The sequence below is a fragment of the Bubalus kerabau genome, chromosome 4 (assembly GCF_029407905.1).
Source record: "Bubalus kerabau isolate K-KA32 ecotype Philippines breed swamp buffalo chromosome 4, PCC_UOA_SB_1v2, whole genome shotgun sequence".
NCBI lineage: Eukaryota > Metazoa > Chordata > Mammalia > Artiodactyla > Bovidae > Bubalus > Bubalus kerabau.
Window position 1 is genome coordinate 75957866 of NC_073627.1, and position 20609 is coordinate 75978474.

Genomic DNA, 20609 nt, shown 5'->3' on the forward strand with positions numbered 1-20609 from the left:
GCAAAAAAAAAAAAACAAATCAGGTTCTACTCCCAGCAGGTAAGAAACTCTCATGTTAGAATGGGCCAGATAGACTTCCCTGGTGGTCCAGTGGCTAAGATTCTGTGCACCCAATGCAGGGGATCCAGGTTTGACTGATCAGGGAACTCCATTCCACATGTTACAACTAAGAGTTTGCACACTGCAACTAAAGATTTTGCATGCTGCAAATAAGACCTGGTACAGCCAAATGAGTAATTAAATAGGTAAATACCAAAAAAAAAAAAAAAAAAAGGCAGGATACTGCACTTGTTAGATATTGGCTATAATAGCCGGTACTTGTAGCGTGTTTTATGTCCCACAGGCCTTGATCAAAGAAATAGACATGTGTGAGCTCATTTAATCTTGATAGCTATAGCACGAGGGAGAAACTGTTATCGGATCCCTTTTACAGACAGGAAACTTGCTGAGGGGCAGTTTTCTTGCTCGAAGTCACACAGCCATTGAGAAGCCACTTCACTGGAGTGAGGATGGTTTATATAGAGAATGTTGTGGTTTATGCAGCATCTTATCAAATGTGATCACATCAGAATATTGCGTTCATTCTGATGGGCAGTTCTCTCATTACAAATGAGGGGAGGACAGCTCAAAAATAGGAGGGGACTTGCTCACAGCTTCAAAGTTAATAGAGGAGCCCAGGTTTTCAGAACCTAGATCTTGAGCTGTTTTATCAGGTTAGGGGGTCTAAGTTCTTTATGAACAGAATGGCTGTTTTTTTTTTTGCGGGGGGCGGAGGGGGGTGGGGGTTGAGCCTTGTAGGTTGCAGAATTTTAGTTCCCCAACCAGGGACTGAACCCAGGCCCATGGCAAGTGAAAGTGCTGACTCCTAAATACTGGGCCAACAGGGAATTTCCCAAATTTCATTTTTAATTAGATGATAACCTTAAAAAATACCATAAAAATCTCTGGAAATGAAAAGTTGCAATTTGAAAGATGTCTTCATAGAACAAGTTTTAGCTTTTAAGTTGTACTTCTCAGGATTCTTCTGAGCCAGTAGGAATTTATTCCTTTAAAAGGAATCCACATTCATTCCCAAATCTGAGAAACAGTGAGTTCTACCAGGCTCTTTTACTTTGCAATAATGAATTTTTAAAATCTCATTTTTAATGCAAATAGATTTCAGTCTGTTTTTGATAAGGGCTTGATTTAAAAAAGTAAAAAAACTCCCCAAGTGATTTAACAAAAACTCAAACCAAAAGCAGAGCTAGCTGACTGGGCTTGAAGTGGTTGCTAAGGAGCTGCTCCATACAGATCAGACACAAACTGCAGCTTTACAGGCTTCATGCTGCGGCTGAAGGGATCATGCCTCGCTGCTGTTCCTTATGAGGCAGTCCATTCGACTAAGACCACACATCCCTAGAATAGCCAGGCACCAGAGATGCCAAGAACAGTCTTTGGAGGTCAGGGGAAGTCATTCTGCTTAAATGTGAGTTAACTTGAATTTCATGCTAACTAGAGCAGCTTATTTGTGACCTATCTGACATCCATTGTAGGTCTGCTTTAATTAGTAAAGAAAAGGACACACTGATTGGAAGTAAAGACTGTCCACATTAAAAATAATGATTAAGTGCCCCCCTTCCCGTGATGCCCATGCAGGTCTTCCTTCAATGGTAAGACTCCTTTCCCAGGTGTCCAGGCCATACTGACTGGCTGTGCATGTGCTGATCTGTTAGTTCTAAAGACTGCACTGAAAACCATCCTTCTCTAGGTAGTTTCTCAGTTATCTGAGAGGCTGTCTCTGGGGCTAGTGTCCTCAGTTTGGCTCAAACCTGAGAAGTAGCTGAATTCCCTAGACGGCGCTCGTGAAAAGCCTCTGTGGTTCCACAGCAAGTTGACAAGGGAGCTGATGCCATTTGCCTGGTGGCATTTTAACAAGATGGCAAACAGCACCCAGGAGGAAATGGACAGTGCCAGAGACAAGAAACCCAAGCCTGTAAACTCATGGTAAATGTCACCGTGTTTACAGGGAGAGGAGAGAAAAAGCCTTATATAATTCTTCCTTGTGTGTTGAAGATTTTATTTTTCAAACCTTTAGAGGAATCAACTCCCTTTACTAAAACTTTTTGTAAAATGCCACTGAATCCCAGGGATGCAGGTTAAGCCATGCTCTTAAGAACAGACCCTCTCCTGAGTCTCCTTAATAGCTTACCTGGAAGTCACAGAGAGGCAGTCCTAGAAGATGAGGCTTTGAAAAAGCCAATCTTTCTCCTATTTTTAGATCTGGGCCTGTTTCCAGTATTTTTTTTTAACTTTCATATATGAGTTTAACTCTGACTTTTCTCCATTTAAAACTGAAAGAATTAAAATGCGGGGAAGAATGGCTGTGTCTCCATGTCTTAGGGACACACAAGCTCAGACGTGTGTGCGGCAGGCTGCCTGCTCAGGACGGACTGACGGGGACCCCAAACGCTCCTCTGGACCAAAGCGCCGCCCACGGCGTTTTGCAGTTGTCTAGTGTGGGAAGTACAGGCAGTCAAAATCCTGAAATAAATGGGTGTCAGTAATGGCCCTTTGTAGATGGCAGCCTGTGAACTGAGAAAGGCTGGTTTTAAGCTGCAACCCTCACCTGTTCTCGCCCCATCAAAGATATTTCAAACAGCAGCGCAGGAACCACAATGACTACCATTAAAATGAAAGCTCAGTTTTTAAACGTGCTGGAATGTGTACGTATTATAGCAACAGGACAGAGATCAACATCTGACAGCTTTCACACGATCCCGACACAACTCTTTGTCTATACTCTATATAAATAACCTACCCCTAAGTTTACTCCTTAAGTGACATGGCCAGTTTTAGTTCATGAATCACGGTGTCCAAATGAGTTGATTAACTTGCTTTTTGTCTCTTTGCCTGAGTCACGGTTAGGTCACTTGCAAGTCTCATGCAAAACCGAGAAACTAGATACAGGAGTTAAGCCTTGAAAACAGGTGACATCTTGAGAACATGCAGGAGCGGGTGGTGTGGGAGGGGGGTCTGAGTGTCCAGGCTCCATGGGCTTGGTCAGCAGAAGCCCGACCCAGCCCTGAGCAAGGCTCCAGGCTCCAGAGCGAAGGGGAGCCTCCTGCCAGGGGCTCAGGGCGGTCCATTTGCTTTGCTCAGCCTCTGTGCTGAGTTTTCAAGACATCTGGATCGGTTTCCTGCCAGGCAGGAGATGCCTCCAGATGGACTGGTGTGGTGTTATTCTAGCGTCTTTACCATGTATGGACCTTGCAATCTGTAGCCAATCTTTCTGTAATAATTCCTGGTGCCGACCCCTGTGAAGAAGCAGAAAAAACAGAAGTCAGAGTCTCTATTAAGCTTAACTTTGCGTGTGTGCTAAGTCACTCAGTCATGTCTGACTCTCTGTGACCCCATGGACTATAGCCCACCAGGCTCCTCTGTCCATGGGTTTCTCCAGGCAAGAATACTGGAGGGGGCTGCCATTTCCTCCTCCAGGGGATCTTCCTGACTTAGGGATCGAACCCTCATCTCTCACGTCTCCGGCATTGTTAGGCGGGTTCTTTACAACTGCTGCCGCCTGGGAAGCCCGAGTGTAACCTTAGTAGCTCAACAGCCAGCACATGAGTCCCTCTGAGTTGTCCTCCTTCAGCCTCCCACTCACTCACAGACCAAAGTCCATTCCAGATTGAATCTCATTTTAGTAAGTCTGGAACTGTTATAAATTCTGAACTCAAGTTGCATTAAAGCATAGAAACTGTATTTCAGAGCTGATGGGTTTACAACCCTGTGGGGACCATGCAGCACGGCTTTAGATGTTACAGATGAATGGCGAGTGGTGGACCTAATGTGTACGATCTCCACACTCCGAGTGAAGCCCGACAGCGTCATGGTTTCCTGGGAGGCTGAACAGGAGGACAGGTGTGGGACGTGGGGTCTCTGCAGCCTCGATGCCCTGACCAGAGAACTGTCAGTGCCACTCCTCCAGAGCAACCATTTCTGCAAAACAACGTCAGTGACGTTAAGTTAGTGGTACTTAATTTGCACCTTGTTTTATAGGTTTTGGGGGGTATTAATTTGGTGTATTTATTTTGATATACAAGCAATTTAAGCACCAGGAACTTACACTGACTTTTTATTTGCCTATGTTTTAAGGAACATTAGCTGATTTAAGTCAACTACTAAAGGTCTGTAAACTTTTTCTTCTTGAAAAGGAATCTATATATTACTTCCATTTGAGAAAATTATTGTAAATGGTGTCTCTTTAATAAAACATGAACACATAAAAGAAGCTGAGCTCCCAGGAGGATAAAGTGTGGTTTATGCGGTATTATCTATATGCTGCTAAGTCGCTTCAGTCGTGTCTGACTCTGTCCGACCCCATAGACGGCAGCGCACCGGGCTCCTCCGTCCACGGGATTCTCTGGGCAAGAATACTGGTGTGGGTTGCCATTTCCTTCTCCAATTATCTATATGAGTGGTTAAGAGTATGGGCTTTTGATCAGTTAGACATGGGTTTAAGGCCTAGACCTGTCGTTTTAAGGGCTGTGGCTTTGGCCAATTATTTAATTTCCCTGAACCTACATTTTATCATCTGTAATAATGTACCTGTGTCTTAAGGATGGTGAATAGTAAATGGGATGGTCCTTGAGATGCGCTTAAGTCCAAGAGTCTGGAAAGAGTCGTTTCTTCTGAAACACTGGCTGCTGTTAGTATTTTAAAGTTCTAATGATCTGATAGCTGATGGTTTTTCTAGCTTCATTCTCCCTGGAAACACTATGGTTCAGCCTTGGGGAAGTTTTAAGTTCCCTGTATGTCCGGCTCTTTCCCTAGCTTCCAGGCTTGGCCCATGCTGTGCCCTCTAGCAAATGAATTAAGCCCTGGGGAGGGGCGTGGGATCCTCTGATCTGGAACTGGTTGGTCAGAGGCACACTGACAACCTCGACTTGCGATTCGCATCCAAAGTGGGGGTGGTCTTGGGGACCGAACATGTAACCTGTGGGGTCTGACGCCATCTCCAGGGAGCTAGTGTGAGAACTGAGTTAACTGTAGGCCACCCAGCTGGTGCCACAGAATCACATGATGTGTGGGAAACACTACTTCTGCTGTCAGTAGCGTTGTGGTCTTACTGTGTAACGTAAAGGAAGACACTGGCATTCTTCTTTTCAGTGCTTTGCCCTGCAGCTCTCACCACGGGGCACTGTGATGCTGGTTGACCTCCCCCTGTGGTGGAAGCTCTATGTATCTTGTTCGTCACTTTGTATTCCTAGTGATCAATACTGTGTGTGAAATCAGGCCACTGCTAGCCCTCTCCAGTCTAACCTCATTCTTTAGCCCAAACATTTGCTATTTAGGAACAGCCTTCCCATCGTGTTTTGTTTCCCATCCCTTTTCAAAATCTTTCAAGTATTATGAAAACCAAACTGAAGTTGATGTGATGGAGGTAACAACAGAATTGTCATGTGGTAAGAGGTCACTGGAGAATTTCCCAGGATTACTGATATTGTGTCTTGTTCAATTTCACCTTGTCTTTGTGTTCTAATCATCATTTCTGTTCAACACTGTGGTTTGGGGTAGAGCTGGGGGAAGACAGAAACATGAACAAATAATGGGTCAGGCTGCTCAGACCCACTGGATCCAGGAAGACATCTCATACCTCTCAGAGGGTAGGTGCATGCATGTTAAGTCGCTTCAGTCCTGTCCAACTCTGTAATCCCATGGGCCATGGCCCGCCAGGCTCCCCTGTCCATGGGATTCTCCAGGCAAGAATACTGGAGTGGGTTGCCATGCTCTCCTCCAGGGGATCTTCCTGACCCAGGGATCGAACTCAAGTCTCTTATGTCTCCTACACTGGCAGTCGGGTTCTTTACCACTAGCGCCACCTGGGAAGTCCCCCTCAGAGGGTACAGCTTCTTTAGTGTTTGCATTATCTCCTGAAGTTCTGTATCTGTAAGCAGGTCCTATGTCCCAGCAATCACATTCCCAGAGTGAAAAGAGAAACAAATGCTTATAGCCAACAAAAGACAGGATACTCATAACATCCAAAACAGGAAATAATCCAAATATCGATCAATAGTAGAATGGATAAAGTACAGGATGTTCACACAATGGAATACTAATACGGCAACAGGAAATCAGGAGCTAGACCTACCTCCAACACCATGGATGAATCTCACAGATCTAATTTTGCACAAAAGAAACTAGATATATGAGTCCATCAATGAAAAGTTCAGAAACAGACAAAACTAATTTTATGGTGATAAAGGTCAGAATACTGGTTATATTTGGAAGACAATAAGGATTGACAGATGGATCAAAGGAGTGTTCTGGAATGCTGAAAATGGTGTATCTTGATCTGGGTTAGAAGTTATTTAACACATGGGAACTTACACACACACACAAATTACATGGTATACTGAAAACAGTACTTTATTCATGTATGTTATAGTTCGATTAAAAAAAATCCCATAAGGGTGTACATCCATTTAATAGATGTTCCATGAGTTTTGACAGCTCTATTTATATAAATAATTCAACAAAATAAGGAAAAAGGATGAGAGGTAGGTGGCTAAGAAACCATTACCAGAGGGATCAGTGCACACAGATGTCTCTGAAGTCATTCAATGCAGAGCTTTCTGTTTCTAGAATCCTAGAAACAAACATGCTAGAAATGACTTTTGTCATTCTTTCTTCCACTTTAAAGTCTGCATTCAAACTGAACTTTGCTCTGTGACATGACAGCATTTGGCAGAGGCACCCTAAGATTAAAACGAGCTTTTCCTTCCTTCAGCTGCAATGCACAGACTGTAGCATAAATTAAGGATTCTGATCAGAAAAGTGACATGACTGACTTACCTTTGAAAGAGATGGCTCTGAATGCTATTTTGAGAACAGAAGGAAAGTTGAAGGAGGACAAGGTTTTTGCCTGCAGAATTGCTAGTACCCGGAGCAATGCCTGCACGTATTGTTCAGTAAGTAAGTAACCAAGGGCAGGGGCGGCTTCCCTGGTGGCTCAGATAGTAAAAGAATCTCCTGCAATGCAGGAGACCAGGGTTCAATCCCTGGGTCGGAAAGATCCCCTGGAGGAGGAAATGGCAACCCACTCTAGTATTCTTTCCTGGGAAATTCCATGGACAGAGAAGCCTGGTGGGCTACAGCCCATGGGGCCTCAGCGAGTTGGACACGACTGAGCGACTGAGCTGAACCGAGCTAAGCGACTAAGCACACATACACACAACCAAGGGCAGGAACAGGGAGACCAGGTAAGAAGCTATTGCAACAATCCAGGTAAGAGATGGAGGTGCCTCAAAGCGGAATCATAGTGGTGAAGAGTGGCTGGAATCTTGAAATACTTAAAAGGGAGAGTCAGAAGAATCTGCTGATGGATGTGAAGAGAGGGGCCTAAGATGACTCTAAGGTTTTTGGCTGAATGAGGATAGATTTGGAGAAAGAATGAGTTGCCAGTTAGTGAGACTGAAAGACGCTGGCAGAAGCGGTGGGGAGGACACCAGGAGCTTGGCTTTGGCTGTGCTACAGGTGAAATGGCTGTTAAGACATTCAAGTGGAGATGCTGAGTGATACGTGATGGTTCTGGAAGCCTTTCTTGCTCTTAGATGGTCTCTCTTCATGAATGTTCTTTTGGAAAGAAATTCATTTTCCGTTTTTCTTAATTGAAGTATAGTTGATTGATAATACTACATACAACAGAGTGACTCAAAATTCTTAAACCGTACTCCATTTACAGTTATGATAAAATATTGCCTATACACCCTGTGCTATACAATATATCCTTCTGGCTTATTTATTCTATACGTGGTATTTTGTGCCTCTTAGTTCCCTACCTCTACTTTGCCTCTCCCCAGTGGTGACCACTAGGGTGTTCTCTGTATCTGTGAGTCTGTTAGAAAGAAATTTCTGGCTGGGGCAGGTAGCTTATGAGGGAGTAGGCTAAGGATGAAGCAGGTGGGTGGAGGCTGGCAGAGTGGGCAGCTGAAGACAACCTGGGTCCTTTTTGATACTGTTGAATCATGAAGTAGCCAATCTTAAAGCTGCTTACCTAGGAAACTGTTGTGAAAAATGTTTTCTGTTTGGTGTAAGCCATTTTGTTTGGTACTTTGGGGCACTGTAATAATACATGAGATAAACTTATCATTTTAACCATTTTTAACTGTACAGTTTACGGGGATTAAGGAGCTTCATACTGTTGTTCAACCCTCACCACCATCCAGTCTACAGCAGTAAAACTGAAAGTCTATATCTATTAAACAGTAGCTCCTTGATTTATACAATTATTCAGTTCAGTCGTGTCCGACTCCTTGCGACCCCATGAATCGCAGCACGCCAGGCCTCCCTGTCCATCACCAACTCCCGGAGTTCACTCAGACTCATGTCCATCGAGTCAGTGATGCCATCCAGCCATCTCATCCTCTGTTGTCCCCTTCTCCTCCTGCCTCCAATCCCTCCCAGCATCAGAGTCTTTTCCAATGAGTCAACTCTTCGCATGAGGTGGCCAAAGTACTGGAGTTTCAGCTTTAGCATCAGTCCTTCCAAAGAAATCCCAGGGCTGATTTCCTTTAGAATGGACTGGTTGGATCTCCTTGCAGTCCAAGGGACTCTCAAGAGTCTTCTCCAACACCACAGTTCAAAAGCATCAATTCTTCTGCGCTCAGCCTTCTTCCCAGTCCAACTCTCACATCCATACATGACCACAGGAAAAACCATAGTCTTGACTAGATGGACCTTTGTTGGCAAAGTAATGTCTCTGCTTTTGAATATGCTATCTAGGTTGGTCATAACTTTCCTTCCAAGGAGTAAGCATCTTTTAATTTCATGGCTGCAGTCACCATCTGCAGTGATTTTGGAGCCCAAAAAATAAAGTCTGACACTGTTTCCACTGTTTCTCCATCTATTTCCCATGAAGTGATGGGACCAGATGCCATGATCTTCGTTTTCTGAATGTTGAGCTTTAAGCCAACTTTTTCACTCTCCACTTTCACTTTCATCCAGAGGCTTTTGAGTTCCTCTTCACTTTGTGCCATAAGGGTGGTGTCATCTGCATATCTGAGGTTATTGATATTTCTCCCGGCAATCTTGATTCCAGCTTGTGCTTCTTCCAGCCCAGCGTTTCTCATGATGTACTCTGCATAGAAGTTAAATAAGCAGGGTGACAATATACAGCCTTGACGTACTCCTTTTCCTATTTGGAACCAGTCTGTTGTTCCATGTCCAGTTCTAACTGTTGCTTCCTGACCTGCAAATAGGTTTCTCAAGAGGCAGGTCAGGTGGTCTGGTATTCCCATCTCTTTCAGAATTTTCCACAGTTTATGGTGATCCACACAGTCAAAAGGCTTTGGCATAGTCAATAAAGCAGAAATAGATGGTTTTCTGGAACTCTCTTGCTTCTTCGATGATCCAACGGACGTTGGCAATTTGATCTCTGGTTCCTCTGCCTTTTCTATAACCAGCTTGAACATCAGGAAGTTCACGGTTCACATATTGCTGAAGCCTGGCTTGGAGAATTTTGAGCACTACTTTACTAGTGTGTGAGATGAGTGCAATTGTGCAATAGTTTGAGCAGTCTTTAGCATTGCCTTTCTTTGGGATTGGAATGAAAACTGACCTTTTCCAGTCCTGTGGCCACTGCTGAGTTTTCCAAATTTGCTGGCATATTGAATGCAGCACTTTCACAGCATCATCTTTCAGGATTTGAAATAGCTCAACTGGAATTCCATCACCTCCACTAGCTTTGTTCGTAGTAATGCTTTCTAAGGCCCACTTGACTTCACATTCCAGGATGTCTGGCTCTAGATCAGTGATCACACCATCGTGATTATCTGGGTCGTGAAGATCCTTTTTGTACAGTTCTGTGTATTCTTGCCAGCTCTTCTTAATATCTTCTGCTTCTGTTAGGTCCATACCATTTCTGTCCTTTATTGAGCCTATTTTTGCATGACATGTTCCCTTGGTATCTCTAATTTTCTTGAAGAGATCTCTAGTCTTTCCCATTCTGTTGTTTCCCTCTATTTCTTTGCATTGACTGCTGAGGAATGCTTTCTTATCTCTCCTTGCTATTCTTTGGAACTCTGCATTCAGATGCTTAGATCTTTCCTTTTCTCCTTTGCTTTTTGGTTGTCTTCTTTTCACAGCTATTTGTAAGGCCTCCCCAGACAGCCATTTTGCTTTTTTGCATTTCTTTTCCATGGGGATTGTCTTGATCCCTGTCTCCTGTACAATGTCACAAACCTCATTCCATAGTTCATCAGGCACTCTATCAGATCTAGGCCCTTAAATCTATTTCTCACTTCCACTGTATAATCATAAGGGATTTGATTTAGGTCATACCTGAATGGTCTAGTGGTTTTCCCTACTTTCTTCAATTTAAGTCTGAATTTGGTAATAAGCAGTTCATGATCGAGCCACAGTCAGCTCCTGGTCTTGTTTTTGTTGACTGTATAGAGCTTCCCCTAAAATTTTCAGAAATATAACTGGATATTTTAGAAAACTGAAGTACAGTTAATTTGCAGTTTGTGTTAGTCTCAAGTATCCAGTGAAGTGATTCAGTTATATATACACACATACAAGATATTGAGTACAGTTCCCTGTGCGGTACAGTTGGTCCTTGTTGGATAGTTCTTTTATATAGTGTGTATCTGTTAATCCCACATTCCTACTTTATCCCTTCCCCCCTTAGTAACCACACATTTGTTTTCTCTGTGAGTCTATTTCTGTTTTGTAAATAAGTTCATTTGTATCATTTTTTTTAAATTGCACATATAAGTGGTATCTGTCTTTCTGATTTCACTTAGTATGATAATCTATATAGGTCCATCCATGTTGCTGCAAATGGCAATATTTCATTCTTTTTTATGGCTAATATTCTATTGTATGTATGTGAGTGACTGTGTTATTTGTATACACACACACACACTCCCCACACGTTCATCTGTCAACACACATGTAGGTTGCTTCTATGTCTTGGCTATTGTAAACAGTGCTACAGTGAATACTGGGCTGCATGTATCTTTTCAAATTAGGTTTCTCTAGATATACACCCAGGAGTGGGACTGAAGGATCATATGGTAACTCTAGTTTTAGTTTTTTAAGGAACCCCCATACTGTTCTCCAGAGTGGCTGCACCAACTTACATTCCCACCAGCAGTGTAGGAGGGTTCCCTTTTCTCCACATCCTCTCCAGCATTATTTGTAGACTTTTTAATGATAGCTGTTCTGACTGGTGTGAGGTTAGCTTTTTATACTTCTAATTTTACAAAACAGATGTCATTTCCCATGGGCTTAAGACAAACAACAAAAGTAGAGGCGATAGTAGACTGAACATCCAAATACCCAGTACCCAGCTTCAACAATGTTCTGTTACTTCCAGCTTCCTACCTACATGAAGTCACAAGATAGATTTAATGTTTCCTTTTGATTCTGCTCAGCTCAGTCACTGGAATCAAGTTTAAATCTCCTCTTTCAAATAAAGATGATGGTAATCTTTACCATCTTCCTTACCAGTTATGGAGAAGGAAATGGCAACCCACTCCAGTATTCATGCCTGGAAAATCCCATGGACCGAGGAGCCTGGTGGGCTACAGTCCATGGGGTCGCAAAGAGTCGAACACGACTGAGCGACTTCTGTGTGTGTGTGTGTGTGTGTGTGTGTGTTACCAGTTATAACCAGATTGAGGGCTCTCCAGGTGGCTAGTGGTAAAGAATGTGCCTGCCAGTGCAGGAGACATAAGAGATGCCTGAGTCGGGAAGATCCCCTGGAGGACGGCATGGCAATCCACTCCTGTATTCATGCCTGAAGAATCCCATGGACAGAGGAGCCCGGTGGGCTACAGTTCACCAGACTGAAGATGTGCAGCTGGTCAGAGAGCTTTACTTCCCCAACCATGCCCCAGCCTACATCTGTCTACCACAAATAGCTGTAGAGGTGACGGAGAAGCTGCTCCTTACACATAGCACAGGATTCAACAACCCATGGACAACCACAAAGTTCCATGATCTGGCGCACTCCAAGTGTGCTGGTTAATGAACAGCTTTACTGGGGTACAACTCAGCACTCCTCAGTTAAGAGTCCCACTGAGGGACTCCCCTGGGGTCCAGTGGTTGAGAATCCATCTTCCAATGCAGGGGATGTGGGTTGGATCCCTGGTCAGGGAACTAAGATTCCACATGCCATGGTGCAACTAAGCCTGCATGCCACAACTAGAGAGAAGCCCTCGCTGTAACTGAGATCCCATGCAACAACAACAACAACAACAAAAAGTTCCACTGAGCATACAGATTCCCCAGTTCCCAACTTCTGCCCTAATACAGAAGATGGGGCCTGGAAACTATTACCAACTTGAGGGAGGAGAGACATTTGGGCTTTGCTTGCTATGTACCTTTTTGAAGGAAAGGCACATTTTCACAGAGAAGGCAATGGCAACCCACTCCAGTGTTCCTGCCTGGAAAATCCCATGGATGGAGGAGCCTGCTGGGCTGCTGTCTATAGCATTGCACAGAGTCAGACACGACTGAAGTGACTTAGCAGCAGCAGCACATTTTCAAGCTCCGATCCTTATTTTCAGTAACATCAGTAGCACTGAGATGGGAAGTCTACTTCTGGCCCACCAGGGAAGCTGTCAGTATTTTGGGGAGAGAAGTTTGACCTTTAGCCAGCCTGGACTCTCATCTCTTACTTAAACAAAAATATTCCCCATTTGTATCTCTCTGTGCCTCCTGTTTCTTGAAAGAAAGATTTTCCTCTGTTTCTACCCTCTGCAGAACAGGCTGGCAAAAGTATTAGCATTCTCAGCCAGCTTAGAAGGGAAAACGCACCATCACCGCGGTGGGTGGAGGCCACGCTCTGCCCCTTCTGCTCTCCTTGGTTAGCAAGGCTCCTCGTCACAGTAACTTTCCTCTTGCGAGACAGCCAAGAAAAAGCAATTACATCTCACAGCTGACGTCAGCCGAGCTCCTGGACTGACGTGGGCAGCTGTCTCACAGGCTTCTGCCCTTGAGGACAGACAGGCAACGGGCTGTCTCCAAAGTAAGCGAGTTCTCTACCCGGTGGCCTGCGTGTGGCTCTGCCAGTCCCTGGGCTGGGGGGTGAGCAGGGGTGACCTCTGTGCAGCTGTCCTCAGGGAGCCTGGTTGACAGAGCCCACAGCTGGCAGCAGAGCCTCGAGGACAGGGAGGAGGGGGCAGTCCACGAACTGGAGGCATCTCCCCCAGCTTTGCTGGGTGCTCCTGGCAGTCAGCCTTGGAGCAATAAGCCCAGAGGCCACAATGCAGAAACAGCTTTCCCACCGAGTACTGACCTGACCGCCCTCTGCTCCTCTCATCCCACCCAGAGCCAGCAGTATCCTTTGCTCTGATTAAACCCTCAGCCTGAGGCTGCATGGGCTTCCCAGGTGGTGCAGTGGTAAATAATCTGCTTGCCGATGCAGGAGACATAGGCTTGATCCCTGGGTTGGGAGGATCCCCTGGAGAAGGAAATGACACCAGATGCCTTCGAGCCTCCAGCCCCTCAAGGTGGATAAAAATGCCTCTGCTTCCACATCACCTCTCCCTTTCTTTGAAAGATGTGTACCATTTTAGCTTAACACAGTTTCAGCTACTTTAAGTGTTGATCAAAGAGAGGAAATTACCCAAAATGCACAGGCCAACTGCCTCAGCCACTGGCCACAGAGCAGCTTAACTGTGAGCTGATCAGTGCTGTTTAATAAAGGGGGAGGGAGGGAATCACACAGCCGTAAAAAGGTGAAATCAAAGATGAAAATGGAACAAACCTCACTGTTTACTCAGATTCTGTGCTGTGTGTGCTCAGTCGTGTCTGACTCTCTATGACCCCAGAGACTGTAGCCCGCCAGGCTCCTCGGTCCATGGGATTCTCCAGGCAAGAATACTGGACTGGGTTGCCATTCCCTTCTCCAGGGGATCTTCCCGACCCAGGGACTGAACCCGAGTCTCCTGCATTGGCAGGCAGATTCTTTACCACTAGCACCACCAGGTAAAGCCCTTAAATTCTACTGATATGCATTAGAAAAAAAATGCATTCTATTTTTACATAAATAGAGGAAGCAGGCAAAAGAAGTCAACTAGTCAAGGTGATACCTGATTAGACTGCGACACTGTTTCTCCACGTTACGACAGCCCTTTCTCTCTAAGGGTAAATCCAATACCAGAGTGAAGCTTAGAAGATGAAAATAAACACATTTTTCCTTTAAAAGAGAAAATAAGTCAGAAGCAGGAAATGAGCCTCAACCCCGCTTGTCAGAATCACAATCAGTTACACAATCACAATTCTGACTAACTCCATCTCAAAATAAAAGCAGCAACAACTGTAGAGCTGAGTGACGGTCGAGTACAAAGCTAGAGGAGGGCCACTCTGTTTGGAGCCCTTACATCCACACCAGGCACGCACGCTAGATGCTCGACACACACCAACGAGACTGAGATTCCTATCCTGGGAAGCACGAGAGATGCAGAAAGCATCCTAACTCAAGGTCACACAACTGGGAAGTACAGGAACCACAATTCAGAGCCAGCTTGACTCCATGGCGTGTTCCCAAGGAGCCCCGGCGCCTGTGTTGTGGGGGATGCCGACCCCGCTTCCTTGCGCTCGGCTGTGAATGTCTCGTCAGCCCTGATAACAGCACATCCATTTTTATTCCAGCATGGAAAGGACGGCTGACTTTTCGCAACCACCTTACCTTCTCTGTGTCCAGTTTCTCGCTGTCCTCTGTTTGATAAGGTCACCATGTTTGTTTTATATAGTGGTTTATTTCCATTTCACTAACAAGGGCTCAGCAAAAAAACAGAATAATCACATACAGGGTTCTGGTAACATAGTTCTGTACCGCCTGCCTGTGTTAACAGATGCGGCTCATACACATGTGAGAGCTACTGGGAAGGGTGCACTGTTGAAATAATTTGACAAATGTGGTCACCCTTTTTAAAATGAAGAGACATATGATATAGAGGTTTGGGGGAAAAAGCAACAAAGATGGAACACTGATGGGAACTAGATGCTACAGGATGAGGAGACCAGGCAGGAGCGTGTGCTGAGTCGCTTCAGTCGTGTCCAACTCTTCGAGACCCCCATGGACTCCTCCGTCCACAGGATTCTCCAGGCAAGAATACTGCAATGGGTTGCCATTCCCTTCTCCAGGGGATCTTCCCGACCTAGGGAATGAACCTGCATCTCTCAAGTTTTCTTGCATTGGCAGGTGGGGTTTTTTTTTTTTACCACTAACACCACCTGGGGAAGCCCTAGGAGTATTTAAGCTTATAAAAAAGGTGACTTCAGGCTTATGGCAGACTAAATGGCTAGGACTAACTTTTTAGCTGCAGACAATTAAAAAATGTACACAAAACTAAAAATGCTTCCACTAGAAAAATACCCAACAGCTATTGATGATCAGGCAGGAAATAGGGAGAATATGTGAGCTCTGAGAAGGGAGTAGAGCCTTTTCTGCCTCAGTGGTGATGCCAACCCAGAAAGGGCAGCTGGATCCACAAAGGCCGGCTGGAGGCAAGTAGAATGGGAGGAGGCACATGGCTACCAGAGGCATCAGCTGCAACACCCTGTATCTCTCTTCCCTCTACGAAGAGCTGTCTCTACGGTACAAGGAAGGTGAGGAACACCCATCATCAAGGTCTTGAAGTATTCCTGAGAGCAAATTCTCTCATAAAAAGCTCAGCAAATAATAAAACAGTGAGGTAGGTACAGATCAAGACAACAAAAGGAAACAGAATGCAGAGACTCTACATTTGAAATTATCTGACACAGATTGTAGAAAAGTTTTGCTTACTACAGACATGGAGATAGATGCCGGAGTTAAGAATGTTTAAAAGCTACAAGAAACTATAAAACATGATGTAACAGAGTTGAAAAAGATACCATAAATCAGAGAATTAAGAACTAAGGCATCAATGGATGAGTTTAATGGTAGGTTAGACTTAATTAGTAAAGTGGAAGATCCCTGGAGAATGAAATGGCAACCCACTCCAGTATTTTTGCCCAGAACATCCCATGGACAGAGGAGCCTGGTGGGCTACAGGCCATGAGGCTGCAAGAGTCCAACAAGACTTAACTTTGTACTGCTGTTAGTCACTAAGTCAGAAGAAACTTTAACAACAAAGCATGGAGAAATAGAGAACTGGGTGGGGGTACCCACATGAGACACAGTGGATACAGTTGAGTAGGTCTGACATGTTGAGCTGAGTCCCAGGATGTTGGGGGGGGGGGGGCGTGGGGACAATGGGATAGAATCAGAGAATGAAAATTACTTGGAACTTAAAAAGTCAACCACCCATTAAAGAAACTCAATGAAACCTAAGCCATCCCAAGAAGATGAAATGCATATCTAGAATCATAGTAAAACTAGAGAAAATAAAGACAATCTAAAAATAAAGATACTTTAAAAAAAAAAATCATAAAAGCAGCCAGAGAAGATCCTCAAAGACAGACATCTGACTGCAGAAGATAGTGGAAAGACAGCTTCAAGGAACTGAAAGAAAATGCAAGCCCTATGCTATACTCACTGAAACTTACTTCAAGAATAACCAGAATACAATATTTCATACAATTAAAATTAGAATAATTTGCTACCAGAAGAATTTTACTAAAATAAATTCTTTAGGTACAAAGAAAACAATATTGGCAAATTACCCAAATAAATACTCATCAGTAGTAAAACAAGTAAATTGTGATATATCTACATCATCAGATCAGATCAGATCAGTCGCTCAGTCGTGTCCGACTCTTTGCGACCCCATGAATCGCAGCATGCCAGGCCTCCCTGTCCATCACCAACTCCCGGAGTTCACTCAGACTCATGTCCATCGAGTCAGTGATGCCATCCAGCCATCTCACATATCTACATCATGGAATCCTATATATCAATGAAGGTGAATAAACTACTCTTAGATGCAGCAAGGACTGATGAACAAAGAAAGTGGTAAATACACTAGTAAATCTAAATGAATGTTGACTATACCTAACAGTAATTATAACAGTAGTAATAATAATATCTTGTAGATTTTTGAAAAAAAATATATCTCATACACAGACACTGCAGAAAAAAGAACATCTGAATAGCCAATAAGCTTATGAAAAGGTAGTCAACTTCATTAGTCATCAGGGAATGTAAATTAAAACTATGAAGAAACACCACTATAAACACATCATATTGAACAACTGACATTCTAATACAAGTGAAAAATGTTAGCACTTTGGAAAACTACTTTGCAGACTCTTATAGTTGAACATATATATTCCCTGAAATCCAACAATGCCATTCCTGGGTATATATTCCAAACAGATGTGTGTTTATGGGCCACCCCAACTGGAAAATAACCAAATATCCAGCAAGAGTAAGACAGGTAAATTGTGAGATATTTGTATAATGGAATTCTGCCAATTCAAATTAATGAAAATGAATGAACACAGCCACATACCATGTGACCCAATCTCACAATGTTGCACCAAAATAACCAGAACAAAAATGCACCAAAATGATCTCACTTATCTAAAATTAAACACAAAACTATATATATATATATATATGATTCATAATTACGGAATAGAATATAAAGAAACATCCAAGAAAATAGGAAAAAAGAGGCTCCTGGGGGAAGGAGGAAAGCAAGGGGAGAGAGGGGGATTAAGACTGGGTGGGGTTAACAAGGGTATTGGATGTTGGTTCTGTTCTTGACCTAAATGAGGATTGGTTAAACAATTCATTTTTTAGCACTTAATGAACTTTGCTGTCTACTTATTACAGCTTACTGTCAACTTTTAAAAATGAAAAAGAGAGGTAAGATTAAGTTATTTGACCTACATGAATGCTTATTTAAAGAGGGAAATAAATCAATCTTTCATGCATATGGAAATGGGGAAACTTGGGTTAGAGATTCCAACTGGACATAGAAAGAACATGAAATTTGCAATGTGACTTAATAAATGTTTGATCAATTAAACAATTTCTTCCTCTTTTGAGTATATACTGGGTTTTATCTCCTGGACTTCTTAAAGGCAAGAAAAACTCTGGCCTAATAATAACGGTAGGCGCCCAATATGCTACTGAAGAAAAGTGGAAAAATAACTCCAGAAAGAATGAAGAGATGGAGCCAAAGCAAAAACACCCAGTTGTGGATGTACTGGTGATGGAAGGACAGTCTAATGCCATAAAGAAAATATTGAATAGGAACCTGGAATGTTAGGTCCATGAATCAAGGTAAATTGGAAGTGGTCAAACAGGAGATGCCAAGAGTAAACATCGACATTTTCAGAATCAGTGAACTAAAATGGACTGGAATGGGTGAATTTAACTCAGATGACCATTATATCTACTACTGTGGGCAAGAATCCCTTAGAAGAAATGGAGGAGACTTTATAGCAAAGAGAGTCCGAAATGCAGTACTTGGGTACAATCTCAAAAATGACAGAATGATCTCTGTTTGTTTCCAAGGCAAACCATTCAATGTCACAGTAATCCAAGTCTATGCCCCAACCAATAATGCTGAAGAAGCTGAAGTTGAACAGGTTATGAAGACCTACAAGATCTTCTAGAACTAACACCCCAAAAGATGTCCTTATAGGGGACTGGAATGCAAAAGTAGGAAGTCAAGAGACACCTGTAGTAATAGGCAAATTAGGCCTTGGAGTACAAAATAAAGAAGGACAAAGGCTAATAGAGTTTTGTCAAGAGAACACACTGGTCATAGCGAACACCTTCTTCCAATAACATAAGAGAAGACTCTACACATGGACATCACTGGATCATCAATACTGAAATCAGACTGATTATATTTTTTGCAGCCAAAGATGGAGAAGCTCTATACAGTCAGCAAAAACAAGACCTTGAGCTGACTGTGGCTCAGATCATGAACTCTTTAGTGCCAAATTCAGACTTAAATTGAAGAAAGTAAGGAAAACCACTAGACCATTCAAGTATGACCTAAATCAAATCCCTTATGATTATACAGTGGAAGTGACAAATAGATCCAAAGAATTAGCTCTAGTAGACAGAGTGCCTGAAGAACTATGGACAGAGGTTCATGACAAGACCATCTCCAAGAAAAATAAATGCAAAAAGGCAAAACGGTCATCTGAGGAGGCCTTACAAATGGCTGAGAAAAGAAGAGAAGTGAAAGGCAAAGGAGAAAAGGAAAGATATACCCATTTGAATGCAGAGTTCTAAAGAATAGCAAGGAGAGATAAGAAAGCCTTCCTCAGTGATCAATGCAAAGAAATAGAGGAAAACAATAGAATGGGAAAGACTAGAGAGCTCTTGTCTTCATGCAAAGATGGGCTCAATAAAGGACGGAAATGGTATGGACCTAACAGAAGCAGAAGATACTAAGAAGAGGTGGCAAGAATACACAGAAGAACTATACAAAAAAGATCTTTATGACCCAGATAACCACAATGGTGTGATCACTCAACTAGAGCCAGACATCCTAGAATGTGAAGTCAAGTGGGCCTTAGGAAGCATCACTATGAACTAAGCTAGTGGAGGTGATGGAATTCCAGCTGAGCTATTCCAAATCCTAAAAGATGATGCTGTGAAAATGCTGCACTCAATATGCCAGCAACTTTGGAAAACTCAGCAATGGCCACAGGACTGGAAAAGGTCAGTTTTCATTCCAATCCCAAAGAAAGGCAATGTCAAAGAATGCTCAAACTACCACACAATTGCACTCATCTCGCATGCTAGCAAAGTAATGCTCAAAATTCTCCAAGCCAGGCTTCAATAGTACATGAACCAAGAACTTCCAGATGTTCAAGCTGGATTTAGAAAAGGCAGAGGAACCAGAGATCAAATTGCCAACATCTGCTGGATCATCAAAAAAGCAAGAGAGCTCCAGAAAAACATCTGCTTTATTGACTATGCCAAAGCCTTTAACCGTGTAGATCACAGCAAACTGTGGAAAATTCTTAAAGCGATGCTAATACCAGACCACCTGACCTGCCTCCTGAGAAATGTGTATGCAGGTCAACAAGCAACAGTTATAGCTGTACATGGAACAACAGACTGGTTCCAAATTGAGAAAGGAGTACGTAAAGGCTATATATTGTCATCCTGCTTATTTAACTTATATGCAGAGTACATCATGAGAAATGCTGGGCTGGATGAAGCTCAAGCTGGAATCAAGACTGCCAGGAGAAATATCAATAATTTCAGATATGCAGATGACACCACTCTTATGGCAGAAAGCTAAGAAGGACTAAAGAGCCTCTTAATGAAAGTGAAAGAGAAGAGTGAAAATGTTGGGTTGAAGCTCAACATTCAGAAAACGAAGATCATGGCATCCGGTTCCATCACTTCATGGCAAATAGATGGGGAAACAGTAACAGACTTTATTTTTGGGGCCTCCAAAATCACTGCAGATGGTGACTGCAGCCATGAAATTAAAAGATGCTTGCTCCTTGGAAGAACAGCTATGACCAACCTAGATAGCATATTAAAAAGCAGAGACATTACTTGGCCAACAAAGATCTGTCTAGCCAAAGCTATGGTTTTTCCAGTAGTCATGTATGGATGTGAGAGTTGGACCATAAAGAAAGCTGAGCACCGAAGAACTGATGCTTTTGAACTGTGGTGTTGAAGACTCTTGCGAGTCCCTTGGACTGCAAGG

The 20609-nt window shown here is 43.3% G+C and overlaps 1 protein-coding gene across 13 annotated transcripts in view; it reads right to left on the reverse strand.

Annotated features, from left to right (window-relative positions):
- Nucleotides 1-782: 782 nt before the first annotated feature.
- ELP3 (elongator acetyltransferase complex subunit 3) overlaps nt 783-20609 on the reverse strand; it is a 219600-nt gene continuing 199773 nt past the window's right edge. For 10 of the 13 annotated variants that reach the window (XM_055577784.1, XM_055577781.1, XM_055577783.1 and 7 more), the window contains one exon: nt 14728-15149. In XM_055577784.1, the coding sequence (XP_055433759.1) occupies nt 14989-15149 (161 nt within the window). In that variant the 3' untranslated portion in view covers nt 14728-14988. Of the gene's footprint in view, nt 3294-14727; nt 15150-16379; nt 16862-20609 lie in introns of those variants that run through there. The other 3 variants (XM_055577791.1, XM_055577790.1, XM_055577792.1) reach the window with 2 other exon arrangements.